The 15,530-nt window shown below is 49.0% G+C and overlaps 3 protein-coding genes across 3 annotated transcripts in view; 1 reads left to right on the plus strand and 2 right to left on the minus strand.

The window, feature by feature from the left end:
* Positions 1-3,098: 3,098 nt before the first annotated feature.
* On the minus strand, positions 3,099-4,166 carry P2RY13 (purinergic receptor P2Y, G-protein coupled, 13). Its single transcript, XM_010143186.1, has one exon. The coding sequence runs from the start codon at positions 4,164-4,166 to the stop codon at positions 3,099-3,101; it is 1,068 nt and encodes a 355-aa protein (XP_010141488.1).
* Positions 4,167-7,449: 3,283 nt separating this feature from the next.
* P2RY12 (purinergic receptor P2Y, G-protein coupled, 12) lies at positions 7,450-14,858 on the minus strand. Its single transcript, XM_010143184.1, has 2 exons — positions 14,836-14,858; positions 7,450-8,428 (listed from the first exon to the last, which is right to left on the minus strand). Exons 1-2 carry the CDS (start codon positions 14,856-14,858, stop codon positions 7,450-7,452), a joined length of 1,002 nt encoding a protein of 333 aa, XP_010141486.1.
* The window catches only part of MED12L (mediator complex subunit 12-like), a 19,725-nt gene continuing 13,745 nt past the window's right edge, over positions 9,551-15,530 (plus strand). Inside the window, exons 1-5 of the mRNA XM_010143182.1 lie at positions 9,551-9,629; positions 10,190-10,308; positions 11,473-11,616; positions 12,773-12,904; positions 14,766-14,990. Coding sequence (XP_010141484.1) covers positions 14,845-14,990 — 146 coding nt within the window. The 5' untranslated portion in view covers positions 9,551-9,629; positions 10,190-10,308; positions 11,473-11,616; positions 12,773-12,904; positions 14,766-14,844. The remainder of the gene's footprint in view (positions 9,630-10,189; positions 10,309-11,472; positions 11,617-12,772; positions 12,905-14,765; positions 14,991-15,530) is intronic.

The following is a 15,530-nucleotide window of genomic DNA, read 5'->3' on the forward strand; positions in this document are numbered from 1 at the left end:
TACTGAATTACGTAAATTCCTCGACTGCACTAAAGGAACCTGAGGAACCCAGAAGAGCAGCTTTCTGTGGCGTCTAGGCTGATGGCTTCCTTGTCTCCGAGGGAAATCTGTTTGCAAAATGTGTCTCCCTTTTGGTCAGATGTAAAGCATACAGGATTGCTTTGGCCACGTCTTTTCTGAGCTATAAAAAGCAGAGCCCTAAACTTTGAGGCATTTTAGCTGTTACGATTCTTACATCTGTCTGGAGGCAGGGACCTGAAAACTTGCAGAAAAAAAGTGAAAAATCCCCAATGTTAGAATGTAGGGGTCTTTTTTTCTCCATGAGGAGATGAACCAGATGTGCTATCCTTGCAGTCACTTCGCGTTTCTCTGCTGCGGAGTTTGCGAGCTCTGGCTCCCTTTTACCTACCAAAGAAGCAGCAGCTGAAAAACAGATGATTAAGCCTCCCCTGAAACCTTTGGCACACCCCTTGTTTAAGGAGCAACTCACCCTTTTTGTGGTTACACCCACCCCTACATGCAGGCTCATGGTACCTAGCCCTGTGTGCTGCCAGCATGTGTTGGTGCACGGCGTTACAGGGGCTGTGCGTTACAAGCAGTGGAAAGGAGACAATAAAAAACCCCTTCCACAGTGGAGTAAGTGCTCTGCTCTTCAGCTTTTCCATAGCTCATCGCCGCCACATTGCTCACTTAGTTACTGTCTTTCTCAGTAATAACACAAACACAGACTGGACCCGCACTTTAAATCCAGGGCTGGATGTGAGCCTGTGCGGCGAGTCCTGGCAACCCCTGTGTTAGCTGCGCTGGTGGGAGTCATTGGGAAGAGCTGCAGAGTTCCATGCTGAATGCTTACCTCATAAAGCCAAAGCTTGGGAGCAGAGATCTCCAGAGCTGTGCCTGGTGGAGCATCACAGCTGGTTTGCAAACCATCCTCCCCTGGTGTCTGGCTCCCCACCTGCACTAATTGCTGTGCTGTGTCAGCAGGCTCAGAGAAGCAGTGCCAGCCTGCCCGCATGGGTCTGTAAGCAGCTGCTAAAGTGGCGACTATTTTAGCAGCTAAGGGTTTCATATATTTACTTTTACTAAAGTAGGTAAGTTAAGCCTGTTAAACAATGAGTGTATGTGGGGAGAGAGGAATTAATTCCTGAACAGCATTTAATCCTGAGAGGAAGACGCTGGTTGAGATAACGTTGATTTATAGGGAAGATTGAAACCAGCTGGAAGCTGACTGGGAATTAGTTCAGTTTCCAGTTGTAGGAGGGTGTTGCAGTTATGGGAAGTACTGGTGGAGAAGACAGAGTGCGTAGAAGTTGCTAAATAAGTCGTACCTCCACCTGTGTGGCAGGGGCTGGGGTATTCCAAGGCAGGTGTAATTAATGAACACTAATTACAAACAGTTTTGAAAACATGGGGCTGCATGGAGCAACCTGCGTGATTGTAAGAGGCGGCTGTAAATACTGCATTTCTAAAAATAGCAATCAAGAGGTGATCAAAGCATCTGGCTGGCACGTGTGAGAAGCATCGAGCTAGGGAGAGCTTGAGAGGCAGTGCTGTGTGCTCACAAGGGAGGTGACTGTTCCCGCAGCCCAGAGTTCTCCCGCAGCGCAGTGGGGGACGACCCTCGGCCACGGGGCAGTAGGGCTGATGGAGGAGAGCAAGGTGCGGTGCTTTTCTGCAGGCCCCTTCTGCACTGCCTGTCACCTGAGCAGCGCGTGATGCGGAGGTGCTGCTCCGGGGTGGCGGGACGAGGAGCAGTAGCAATGTGGTGTTTGAGAACACGGAAGCATTGCTGAGGGCTGAGGTGAGTTTAACAGGTTTTTTAATGTGCTTTGTAGAGTTGGAGTCAACAGGTGGTTGGTACCTCTTTCATGTCTTGAAATAGTGAAATAAATGCCAGGATTTTGGGTTAGAAAGCAAGTTCAGTTTAGGCACAGTCCATTTGGACTTGCCTTCTGGGATAGCTAAGGGAGAGCTCTGGAGTGGTAGGGGGAGCTGGGGGGAGAGGGGTTTTCTGGATGGGGAAGGTAGGCAGCGGTGCTTGCTGCCTTCTCTTTGCCTGTCATTGGGACTGGGAAGGGTGAACGTGCCACCAAGGGGATGTTTCTGGGCGCTCCTTGCTGGTGAGCGGTAGGGTGAGGGTGAGTGCTGCATGGCTCTGCGGTGCCCTTCACAGGGGAAGCAGTCCTGGGTCTTCTGCTGGCCCGGGCAAGGAGTGTGCTCTGGGGGGACTGGGCTACTGCCGACTGCATCCTCCAACATCCTCCTGCTGGGAGTGGAGAGGAAGAGTGGTGAAACAATGTAGGAGGTGAGAAAGTAATTACATGTGTGAGAGAGGTGGGCAGGGATGGGAAGGGACCGCATCCTCCTTCCCTCTGTCTGGTGCCATTCCTCCCCCCCTGCCCTGCGATGTGCCAGCTGAGCTGACACCCACTGTAAGAATTCCTGACACGCAAAGTCAACAGCTCGGGGTTTTAATTCCAAACAAAGCTAAAGTGTCCTTGGAAGCAGCCGTAGTCAATAAGCTCCTTAAGGGTTAAGAAGTCAGGGCTTTTTGTTTAAAGTGGATAGAATTATTCTGTAGAATGTCTTAAATTATATGCAGGTACTCTAATTCATTTGGTCTGTCTGTGTTTGGAGCAGTGGGCATGATTTAGTGACCAAATCAGAAATGCCTCTGACGCCGTTCACTCTGCAGGGCCAGCAGAGCAGCGCGAGGTGACGAACGGAGTGTTGTCAGACTTATGCTTCCCTGGCGCTGTTTTTCTGTTCAGACCGATGTGGTTTTGGCTGTGAAGTCACGAGAGTGACTCGAGGTGATACGGATCTCTGCAGCGCGAGTGCAGTGGAGCTGTGGCTGGGCAGCACCACCGCGGCAGTGCTGTCACTGGTGACAGTGGTGTCAGTGACAGGACCAGCTCTGGGGAAGGCCGGCTGTGGTCAGGGCCGGCAGTTTGAGTGACAGCCTTTTGACCGTTAAGGCTAAGCAGTGAGCATGAACAGGGGGATCCACATTGCTGTTTTTATTAATTATTAATATTACAGTAACTACCCATTGACTTTCTACAGCAGAAGTAAAGTGAGTTATTTTTGTAACTTCGCTATGGACATGCGGAGGCTGTAGAGCGCGAAGCTGCAGAATTAAGGTTCGTTAGCGTTTGCGTGTCCAGCTCGCTTTTTGGCTTTGTGTGAGCTGTGTTCTGACGTGTCTTTACTCTCCTGCATAACACCTTTTCTACAAAGGGTTTGCACAGGAAGAGGTAGATCAGGGGGTCCATGCAGACGTTGGTGGTGGCTAGCCACAGCGTGCTTTCCTTTGCCACAAAGAGCTGGTTCTGCAGGCGGCAGTCCATGTGCGTGCTCGTCTGGCTCAGGGTGTAGGGGACCCTGCTGAAATGGAAGGGGGCAAAGCATAAGAAAAACACGGTGAAGATGATGAAAACTTTCCCCTTGATCCTTTGTTCGCTTTTGTTGTCTTTCTTCTGTGTCTTTACGTAAGAGTCATATACCTTTTTGGTAATAATTATATAAAATAGAAACATGAGGATGAGAACAGTCCAGAAGACAAACTGACAGATGTAATTGACGGCTCCGTGCCATTTGAGTCCGAAGTCGCTCTTCAATGAGGCGCACTTCTTCACGGACTGGGGTGTTGCTTTCTTGTTCGATAAGATCATGTTAGGCAGAGAGAGGACAAAGAAGAAGAGCCAGACCAGACCTGCGAGCATCTTTGCTGAGGTCAGGTTTTGCACCCAGAACTTGCCAAAAGGTCTCACGATCTTGAGAAATCTGTCCAACGCGATGAGACCGAGCAGCACTATGCTGATATACATGGTGTCATAAAGTATGACAGCCGAGAAGCGACAGACAAAGGCTTTGAGTTGCCATGGTCCCAGGCCGGAATCCGTCAGGATTTTCAGAGGGAGCATCAGGGTCATTATAAAATCAGAAACTAAGATGTTTTTCAGGTAGACTATGAAAGTTGATGTGCTTGGAATGTGGATGAAAGCCCAGAGAGCCAGGCTGTTGAGTACCAGTCCCAGAAGGAAGATGAGTGTGTACAGTACTGGGAAGATCAGGTGGGTGACTGTGGTGTCTCGGTGGCACGGTGCGGAGGAGGGTGCTCCACTGGCGTTACTGACCACACTGGCGTTTGCAGAGTCGCCCATTTTTTGAAACAGACTTGGAAGAAAAGGAGAGAGAAAACCTGAACCACAGCATCAGGTGTTTAAAAGGACAGGCAGGTCTACACAAATACAGACAGAACCTCAGCAGGTGCTGGACAGACCAACTGATTTCTTTCCTAGGTCATAGAAAATCTGAATCTTCGCCTAAGTTTAAGCTGTTTACAAACCAACATCTAACTGAAGTTCAAATGGTGTGAGTTCGTTGGGAGGCCCCAGATAACGTAAGAGCAAGGTACAGCAGCAGGCTGCCGGGAGCCCTGTTTTTCTTTACACACGAAGGAACAGAAATTTTCAGTTGTGGCCCAGAAGCGATTCCTGGTGTTTCTTACGAAGCACACACCATTTTTCCTCTTCCAGAATGGATTTAAATTACATTGTCAAGATAAGATATGCACTGCTGGTTATCAGCCTCCTACAGCTGGAAGCCGGATGACTGAGCGCCCCACCGCACCACTCGAACGCTCCGATTGTGCAGGTACCTGAGCATACCTGGCAGCAGCCGTTCCAGAGAGGTGCCCTTGGCTATTCCTGGTCCATACGCTGTTCCTCTGCTCGCAGAAGCCTTGAGAGAAGTGTTAAGAATGGGGAAATGTGTAGAAAGATGAAACTTTTCTGTGGGGCTGGTGTGTTGTTTCCTTCCGCATTTTCATGTGTTGCCCGAGTTAGTTGCTCAAGTTTGCCGTTGCTTTTCTCTCTTCCTTTTGCTCTATGTCAGAAAGGACACTACTTCTCCTACACTAACAAAGAAAAAAAAAAAGGCAGTATCCATCGAGACAGGCACATTGTCTGGCTTTTGCTAGCGTGGAGCAGCCTGATTACACCTACACCGTGCTGTTACGATTTGGCTCCTTTAGTGATGTGGGATGAGCAGAAACGGAGTGTTTCCTGACGGCTCCAGGACAACGCTCAAACATAGCTCTGAGTTCTCGTTTGCGTGTGTGAATTCCCCTGCTCTGGACAGCACTAGTCATTGTCGAGCGTGTGACTAGAAAGGCTGCTCAGAGTCACCCTGGCAATGGGTTCCTTGGCTAGAAATCCTGTGCACCGACATAGTTGGAGCCGTCCCCTCCCTCTGCAGCCTGTTAGTATGGACACATGAACCTGGGCTTGCCTCTTGCCCTCCAGAATGGGATTTCTGGTTTCTTTTGGCGCCACCGTGGCCCGGGGATGCAGCGTGCTGGTCACAGCACCCAGCTTCTGGGTCTGGCAGAAGCTGCTGCTGCTGCCTGGTGTTTATTATGCTTCGTATTTATTGTGGGTTTATTACTCCTAGTGCTGGGATCCAGTGCCTTTGTCAACAGAAGGTTTTGACTAAGTTTAACTGGGTCAAGTGCTTTGTCTCACATTTTCCTGTCAGCTGCCAGAGGGTTCTGGCTCCTTGCTGCCATGTGGGAAATGGCTCACGCTGAAACTGTCCCCTTGTGGGCAGACATTGGTTGCTTTGTGAGGGTCTTGAGCTGCCGTGGTGTTGACAACAGGTTTTGCACTAGCACCTACGTTTTGGTTACTGTAGGTGTGCGGGCTGGTGTTGGTGTTAAATGGCTGACAGAGAGCAAAGAGCCTTGAGGATGACTGGGATGAAGGTCACCCTGGCCACTGTCACCCACGTGACGTGTACCTGGCTGCCTGCCCCAGCTTCTGTTCATTCATCACTGGCTGTGGAAGGGCGAGACGGTCCATTGTGCTACCCCGGGCAGCACCTTCCACATTGTCTTCCAAACTGGCCTCTTGACCCTGGTCCCAGCTGCAAGAGGCAGTGTCCTGCCTCCGCGTGTCCTGCCAGCGGCTGCTGCGTGGTGTGCGCTCAGCTCTGGTTCCTGTGGGCCCAACAGCTCGTCTGAGCAGGGCCAGCAGCTGCCGTGGAACGGCCGCTCTGCCGCTGTGTGCAGGGCAGGGAGTGGTGGGTGGAAACGGGGCATCAGCTGGAGCTGCTCTGCCCTGGCCCCGTGGGGCTGCCCGTGAGAGCATGCTTCCGAGCTGCCGGCAGCGCTGGTTCCAGGGAAGCGGCGGCGCCCCGTTCTCTGTGGTGTAACCTGATTGTAATCCACACTGGTGCACCTACCAGTGTAAACAGTGCAGGAAACGCTTTGTGAAGCAGTTGATTCACCCAGACAGGTCACAGGAGATCAGAAACTCCATGGCTGAGTGCAAAAGGAAGGAACTGGCTGTTAACTTTTTAGGAGTTGGACGTCAGTCATAAAAGCTCCCGGCACCCTGCCAGCCCCCAGCAGGTACCCGAGGAGGACAGGCAGGCGATGGCTTTTGGCTGGGCCGAGATCTTGCGGAGTGGCGAAATGCATTTCTGACCTGGAGCTGCTTTGCAGGTGATAAATGAACCATCATTCACTACCGCAGCCCAGGATCTCTGTCACGCACGGTTGTTACCGTACCTGAAAGTGTTATGTACCCGAAAATACTTCCCTGTTTGTCTTCAGCTTTTCCAAAGGGGAAAGGGGAGGGGGTTAAATTTTTTGTACAGTGCAAAAAGGCTGGCCTTAATAATCAGTAAAGCTTTTACCGCAAGTCTTCTTTCCCCAGTCCTGCAAAGTGAGTCTGTGAGTGTTTTCTAACAGAATGTGGTGTTCTCTAGGAATGCATACAGTTTTGTTTATTCACATAGTAAGATGATGTATTTGAAGATTTAACTTGCATCGCAATAAGCCTGATCATGAAATAGATTCCTCGGACATACAACTATTGATTATTGGTCAGTGGATTAAGAATTGCAGGCGTATGATGATAAGCAAAATGTTATTCTGTTACGAGAAGTCTGCAAAGATGAGTGTCTATATCTGTATATGTCCTGTAGTTCTGTTTGACTGCCAGCTGCAATACAAGGTGACAACTCCTCGGATTTAAAAGTCACCGTGGGTTTTATTTGCATTTCCCGGGTCTTGTGTTGCCATGGACTTTACTCCGGCCCAAGTTAAGTTACTTCTGCAAAATCTTTGCAGTTCATCATCTCACCTGTAGCATTTCATGCCTCTTTTTTTTCTTACTGCTCCAACTGTAAGTTCAAACTTCTTCCCAGCAATTCTGTCAGGCATGGAGGGTGTGATCAGGTGGGGCTCTTCTTTTATTCAAGCTTTCTAGTTTTACCCTTTTTGCAACCAGTGGTGCTGATACCAGGGTGCTTGTGCTTGGGTCTGTAGGACAATTTCTAAAGAAGTCAGTGAAGTTCTGGATACTCTTCCCCAGGATTTGTGCTGCTTCCGCCCACCCGTAAACGTATGTGACCAAGAAGGGGTACGGGTAGTTCTTAGCTCTAGAGCGGCGTCTCGTCTGTGTCATCGCCTTCATTCTGGTCCTTCATCCGTGCTCTAAGCTCCGATGATGCCGTGTGCCTGCACAGTGTGTCTAGCAAGGACTTCCTGAACGACTTGCAAAGGAAAAAGTATATGAATGGGTCCAGGCAAGCATTGAGCGATGTCAGCCACAGCGTGCTCTCCTTCAGGTAGAACAGGGTGTTCTGAGCAGAGCATTCAAAAACGTCTCTGGTTTGGCTCAACGTGTAGGGGATTCGAGTGAAGTGGAACGGCACAAAACAGATAAAGAACACTGCGATAATGATGAAAACCTTCAGGTTTACAGTCTTTTTGGATGCCTTCCCTGTGCACCTTGTCCTTTTATAGGAGTTGTACAGTTCTTTACTTATGAGTATGTAGCATACGACTATGACTGCTAGATTAACCCAGAAGATCAGTTGACAAATATAGTTGACGATTTCGTGCCAGACCAGGCCAAACTCAGATTTTAGGAGAGCACACTTCCTCACATTCTTGGACGTTTTCTTCTTGTTCGATAGAATCATGTTGGGTAACGAGAGAACAAACATTGATACCCAAATGGCTGTGGACAGGATCTTGGCACCTAAAAGGCTTCTCGGAGTTGATGTTCTGAATGGTGAAGAGGCTTTCTGATAGCGATCGATAGTTATTAGACCAAGAAACAAAATGCTGATGTACATGGTGAAGTAAAATACAACCTGGGTGACCTGGCATACGAATCCTCGCAGTACCCATGATACCAGCTTCGCATCGCTGAGGATTTTAAATGGAAAAGTCAGGATCATGAGGAAGTCAGAAATGACAGTGTTCTTGAGGAAGATGATGAAGTTGGATTTGCTGGATATTTTAAAAAAGACCCACATTGCCAGGCCGTTCATGGTGATACCCACCAGGAACAGAATTGTATAAAGCAAAGGAAAAATGACTTGACTGATTCTGTTATCGCTGGTGCAGTTGCTCTCATTTCTAGAGTAGCTGAAGTTGGTTGTGGCTTTCAGTTGCATTTTGTCTTTTCCCCCCTACCTGTAAAATCAGGAAAAAAATGAAATTGTGAGTTATATCTGTCACACGACCTCAATGTTTTCAGTCTGGTTTTAGGTTTTGTTTGTTTCTGCGTGGCTGGCCGGCTGTCTCTCCCCATGGCATTATTTCAGCCTTGCTTTTGGTTGTCCTCAAAGCCAATCTCTGCCTTCCTCTCCCTGCCCCTGCTCAGACCCCAGGAACAGCTGCTTGCAGGCCCTTGCCATTTCACCTGGATACTCAGAGGATCTTTATGGCACCCCGTAAAGTCACTGTCTGTGGCTTCCAAGGGGAGGAAAATGAGAGGCGAGTACCTGCTCTTCAACCCTGCCTGTTAGCTCGTGGACACCTAACAGTGTCTGTTACTGCAGAGGTTACACATCTGCTAGCAAAGGCTGCAGTTACTTGAGGCTTTATTTGTGCTGATGTTCATGTATACCTTTACTTCTTGTAAGGATTAAAATCCTTAATTTTCCTAGGTCACTTGCTTTACTGGTGCTGTGTTGCAACTAAATTTGAAACTTCGCTGCTTGAGCCAACGTGCCGCAGCTGCAGGCCCCCGTGCTCCGCAGTGAGTGCTGGCGTGAGTTGCTGCTGGGCCCCCTGCATAGAGCCAGCCCCTCTGACCAGAAACGCGCCGGCCGGCCAGTCAACCCCCCAGGCTGAGCGGCTGGCACCCGCCTCGCTGGGAACAGAGGCTGGGCCGAAAACTTGCTCTTAGTCGGAAAGCCTTGTTGAGGTCGGGCCTGATCTGAAGCGGCTCCTTGGCAAAGCCAGGCAGGGATGTGGAGTCAGTCAGTGCTGCGGGTCAGGAGGAGCAGCTCTCAGGTGCCTGGTGAGGCAGTTGTAGGAACTGCTCTGTTTCTGTATGAGCTCTGCTTTTGTGAGTGCTCTGGGGGTTGTTTGCTGCAGTTGGGGTGCTGGGGTCAGGTTTCTGCAGGTGATGACTGAAAACCAAAAGAGACTTCACCTCGTATCTGGTCTTTGCAGGACGAATCTTCAAGCCACGAGTGTAACCAGCGCATGATTCTCCTCTACGGCGTTGGTAAGGAGCGTGATGAAGCGAGGCATCAGCTGAAGAAGATTACCAAAGACATCCTCAGGATTCTGAATAAGAAGAGCACGACTGAAATGGCTGGTAAATGCTTTAGCTCTGCTGTACATCGGTCCGTAGCGAAGCTCGCGGGAGCTGTGAGGAGTTAAGCAGGTTGTCTGGAGCCAAGCATGTCATCATGTAATTTGGCTTTCGTCCCCATCCTGGTCTGCTGACCAGAGTGCCACCGCACCAGTGCAGTCTGCTGGGCTGCCTCGGGCTGTGCCACATGGCCCAGGGCCACTGTGGTTGGAAATCCCCATTTACCATTAAACCAGCGGGGGTGTAAGCACTTGTTGTAGGCTAAAGCCTGGCATGTGAGGTGCTGGCCTGCGAGTGATGCATTTTCCTTACCCTCCTAGGAAAACTGAACGACAGGGTTTCAGATTTTCTTGGGTGTCACCTTTTTGCTTCGGAATAACTTCCAATATTGTTATCTGCTGCAGCGTGTGCTTGTGTCAAGTGCAATGGGAAACTGAGGCACGACGGGTGTTACGTAGTCATGAGTACAGCTTATCAAGGTTTTTATTGTCTTTTAAATCAGTAATGATGCAAAACTACTAGGCCTCCATTAAAATGAGCAAAATAATTTTTTCTCTGTTCAGTTGGAGATGAAGGGCAAAAAGCCAGGAAGGCCAAACAAGAAGCATTTCCAACCCTAGAGACCGTGTTCTCAAAACTACAGCAACTGTCCTATTTTGATCAGCATCAGGTGACATCTCAGGTACTTCATGTGTATAAAATTGTAGCCCTTTACGTTCTGCTGTAGGGGTGTCAAAGGAAGCAAACCTCGGGTTTTGGAAGTGTTTTGTTCATACTAAGAATTTTCTGTACGCTGCTTCTGCAGCGGCAACAGAAGCGATTTTGCCTGAGGTTCATGAAACACCTGCTTCAGTGGCTCCTCGGGGCTTCGGTTTGGCTGCTTTGTTTGGGGGGTTTGTTTGTTTGCTTTGCAGGAAGCTTTCTGTATTATTACTATGGAAGGAGTTTTTAATGAAAACTTTGAAGTACATTTTATATAAATTCCTGTTAACAGCATTGCTTGAGGCTCCTCGGTAAATAGGACCGTTACTAACCAGTCTCTCATGTAAGAGTGTCACTGGTTCTGAGTGTCAGTGGTTCTGAAGGACAGGGAGCTCCACCCTGTGCGTGTGACAAACTGGGTACGTCCTCTGGAGAGCGGGTGGGTAGGGTAGTTTGTTCTTTTCTGGGTATTAGCATTTACAGCCAGCCTTTACCATGAAAAGCCTACTGCAGAGGCTGCTTGGAGAGCAGAAATCCCTTCTGTTAAAGGAGAGGCCCAGTTAGTTCTCCCGGCTGACGTTAGGACTTGTGAGTGTGCAGATGTGTCGGCGCAGGATTTCATTGCTTTGTCAGGTGTTAGTGTTTCTTGGTGTATTTTAATAACCAGAAGCTAACACAAGGTGCAAAACAAGAGAGGTGCATGTGTTTGATACTTAATCTACATGAATTACATCCTTGCATCTTGTCTCTTGAAGGAATTAATGTCATAGTTTATTTGCAGGATAACGTTTTGTTAATTATCTGAAAACCATCCATAAAAACCCACAATGCAGTAAGGTGAAAAGAAAAATGATTTTGCCTCTCCTTAAAGGAAGATACTCCAGAATAAGCAGATGTTCCGAACAGTCTGACTCTCAGCTGCAAAGCAGCAGAACAGCATTTTCTGTGTGTCGCTTTTGAAGATAAAACAGCGTTATCACTGACTTGCCGGGTAGTAGAGTAATAGACGCACACACTCCTGCATGACTGGGCAGCGCGTGTCTCTGCAAAAGGCTACTCCTTGCTGTCACCGCTAGGAACTGGGGGGGTTGGAGCACTGGTGTATCCGAGAAGCCCTCAGTCACCATGTGGCTGGTTTCCACAGATCTCCAGTAACGTTCTTGAGCAGATAACAAGCTTTGCCTCGGGCACCTCCTATCACCTTCCCTTGGCTCACCATATACAGCTCATCTTTGACCTCATGGAGCCAGCGCTGAACATCAACGGACTTATAGACTTTGCGGTACAGGTGAATGGAGTTCGTTTTTGGGGGATTAGGTCAGGATAAAGCTGTGATACGTTTTCTGTAAAACCAGAAAAAGCCCAAGAGCTGGACTGCATGGTCTCCCAATTTGCTGCCATGTGCTTTTATCTGTTCCAGTGTCCTGGCCTCGGAAACAGAGCACCAGATACTTCCCCTTCTGTCTTGCCGTGACAGTTACAGAGGATCGATAGTTGCGTTTCATTTGTAGATCTTTCAGAATTAATGTTCTAGATTATTTCAGCACAAAGTGGTTTAGGATGGGTTTCACTGTTCCACACTGAACCATCACATTACACAGTAGAGCATCTGGGTGCCAGGAATACCGTGTATTTCTGAAGGGCAGCTCTGAGGGATGCTTTTTTATACCTTAACAGTTGATACTGCTCCCCTCTTCCCTTGTTCTGTAGTGAGTGAGGAATTTCAATTTTGTTTGCCATACAGTTTTACCTCAGCATTGTTTTGCTGCACCTATTTTACATGTTTAACTTTGAAGTTGTTCTCAGTTCATTATTTTTGTGGATGCGTTTCCAGCTGCTGAATGAGCTGAGCGTGGTGGAGGCAGAGCTGCTGCTGAAGTCGTCCAGCCTGGCGGGCAGCTACACCACGGGGCTGTGTGTCTGCATCGTGGCCGTGCTGCGGCGTTACCACACCTGCCTCATCCTCAACTCGGAGCAAACTGCACAAGTCTTTGAAGGGTTCGTGGCAGCTACAATTTTCGGAAGAGTATTTTTGGTGTACTTGGAGTATTTAGGTTCTGGTGGTGAGGCCAGCTCTGGCCCTGCTGTCGGAAGGCTGGGCTCAGCTCTGCCGCCTGCTCCCCACTGCTGGGGGCTGCTGGGGCCTGCGCACTGTGTCACCCAGGTGAGGGGGAGTTCTGTATCTTGGTTTCCTACCCACTCGCCCTACTCTGCTCTGGGCTCCCTGAGTGCCTCCATGTCCTGTCCTCCCTTGGCCCAGGCGAGCACACAGGTGACACCAAACTTCACGTGAGCCCCATCAGCTGTAGGCGCAAGGTCTGTCATCACGTTGCCCAGCTAATGGTGGGGTTTCTGCGAGATCGAACAATGAGATGCATTTCTCATGCTTGTTCTCGTATCCTCTTGTTTGTTGGAATGAACTCAGAATGGTTTTATTTTTGCAGGTTGTGCGGGGTGGTAAAGCACGTCGTTAACCCCTCGGAGTGTTCCTCTCCAGAAAGGTGTATTCTAGCTTACCTCTATGATCTGTACGTCTCCTGCAGTCACCTGCGGAGCAAATTTGGAGACCTCTTCAGGTGGGTGCTCATGGAATTCCTCTTGGCACTGCCCAGCCGGCAGGCTGAGGCAGGCTGCTGTGGCTCCAGGTCGGTTTCCTTTCGGTGGAAGGAGCGCTGTTGCCTTTGCTGCTGTACCTTCACTGGTGGAGTTCTCACGCCCGTGGTCCGGACGGAGCCTGTGAAGTCCTCGCCCCGTGGGGTGCAGGAGCAGGTTCTGAGCTCCCCTCGCAGTGCTGTGCTCAGCTCTGCAGCCGCTTCAGCAAGCAGGCGCAGGCTGAGAGAAGCCACGGGTGGGCTGCGAGGCAGCTGCGCCATGCAGCACCGGAGCCCTCCCCACACACCTTTGCTTTTGCAGATTGTGCTGGGGCCAGTGTGGTTTCTACAGTGCGCCGGCAAACTGGCTGTAACACACACAATGCTGGGTGGAAACCCAACAGATTCTCAGCTGATGCCGCTGAGATACGCTGCTAAATGCTTCCTTTGATGTGGGGAGAGGCACAAACATGTGTGAGGTCATGAAGTTTTAGGCTCAAATGTTCAGTTCCTTGATTTTTAAATTAAATATTTTAGGTACCCATATGCCGTATTTTTGGCTCTTGCTTTTTAAAGGGGGAGCGGAAACCTTTCCTACACAAATACGCACTTGCGAGAGTCACAAACCGCTTCAGTTATGGTTTCCCCTCCCGGTTTATGTACCTGGGTTTGGTCGGCACATTTCAGAGCTGTGGTCTTCGTTTCATAGGGAGCAGGAAAAGAGTTCTCAATAATAATATTTTAATAGGTTTACAAGGTCATGGGAACCTTGTAAACATTTAATATGAGAAACACTAGGAAAAAGATATATAAAACACAGAAGAACTACCGAAGTGTCTTAGCTGTACGTTCATTTTTCTACTTAAAGCCCAAAGGTCGGTAACGCAGTTAAAAATAACATTTTTGTCAATGCTAGCCTGCAATAGCAGATCAAACCATCATCTAGTAATACAGAGATATTTAAGGTAGTAAATCATATATTAAATGTGTGATGCACAGCGTTTGATTTGAAGCCCTTTGGTCAGACAAGTGACTTAGAAATCCTCTGAAAACTGGTCGTAGGATTTCAGCAGACGGTTTTTAAACAGCTGTGTGTGGTGACCCGGCACTCCTTTTCTTCCTGGTTTCCTTGCTGCAATGGAAACAACCCCCGAGGCAGCCCCCGTCTGCATGCAGCAGCTCCCTAGCTGCGGCTCCGCGCGCGGCCAGACCCGCTGTCTCTCTCGGGTGGTCAGGAGTGCCGCAGCACAGTCCCTGAGTGTTCCAGCGCAGAGACTTACCTCCCGCGTACTGCAGCGCTTCAGAAGGGGCTTCTCCACTCATCCACAGCGTGTCTCGTGGCCGAGTTGTACCGAGCGAGCTGCACTTTTTGGTTCAGTGTGCTTGGTGTTTTAGTTGTATTCACTAAACTTCCTTTTTTTTAAATCATTCCTTCACTTTTAAAAAAAATGTTATCACTGACCACTCCCCCGGTGTTACTCTTGTGCAAGTGCTGCTTCTTTGCTTGCACAGTGTGGTACCCTCTGGGTCTGGGCCCTTTCTGTCTGCCACCCTGGGCTACCTGTAGGTAACGCTGTGATGACGGAGTCTCAGGGCTGCTCACAATTTTGGTCGTAGCAATGTCATAGAAGCTGTTTGGAAAGTCAGGACTTACTTGCAGGAAAAGTCGAATGGAACTGATGTATCAGCCTTATTTTCTGGTAGATGCTCCTTATCAAGAATGAGTTGGGAAATGTGTGCAGAGTGGTAACCAGGCGAGGATTCTCTGGTCCCACAGGGTGTGTTCAGCAGCACCCCTGCAAAGTGTGTGTTTTGGTAACTCTTTTTTTCTTTTGGTCCTCAGTAGTGCCTGTTCTAAGGTGAAGCAAACGATATACAGCAACGTTCAGCCTTCGAATTCCAATTTACTGTGGGACCCCGAGTTCATGCTCGATTTCATCGAGAACCCTTCTGCTCACAACATTAACTACTCAATGCTGGGCAAGATCCTGAGCGATAACGCGGCCAACCGCTACAGCTTCGTCTGCAACGCGCTGATGAACGTGTGCATGGGGCACCAGGACACTGGGAGGTAAGGCAAACCATGCCGGCATCAGACCTGGACCAATTTTACCTGGTCGATGTTAAGGTTTCCTTTCCTGTCTTTGTTTTGTGTCTTTTTTGCAATTGCTTTCATTCATTACTCTTTCCGGTTACTGAAAGCTCACTGAGTAAGTTTCCTCCCACTTGTTTCTGTAAATCAATGTGCGTAACTGAACAGCAGGCAGTAGCCAGCAGAAGGTGCTCGCTGTAAGACAGTCCGTAAGCTTTTCATATCCGCACTTGTACCATTTCAGACAGAGCAGCCCAGCACAATCTTTGCTCTGCAGAAGCCTGTGAACAAGGCCACTTCCTTCTGATGCCATCAGTATTTCATTTATTCACTAAGAATCTAACCTTCACGTAGATTCTCCAAAAAGTTTGTTTTTTTTTTTTAAGTATGAAGAGTTTATTGGATAGAAGCTACTGGAATTCCAAGAGCTGTCAGTTGTATTTTAAGAGTAGCTTGTACCTCACGGTGCACAGTTCAAGTTGGTCTCCAGTGATCAGAGTTTAGGGTGAGATCTGCAGT

The sequence above is a fragment of the Buceros rhinoceros genome, unplaced genomic scaffold, assembly GCF_000710305.1.
Source record: "Buceros rhinoceros silvestris isolate BGI_N320 unplaced genomic scaffold, ASM71030v1 scaffold8199, whole genome shotgun sequence".
In the NCBI taxonomy this organism is placed as follows: Eukaryota; Metazoa; Chordata; class Aves; order Bucerotiformes; family Bucerotidae; genus Buceros; species Buceros rhinoceros.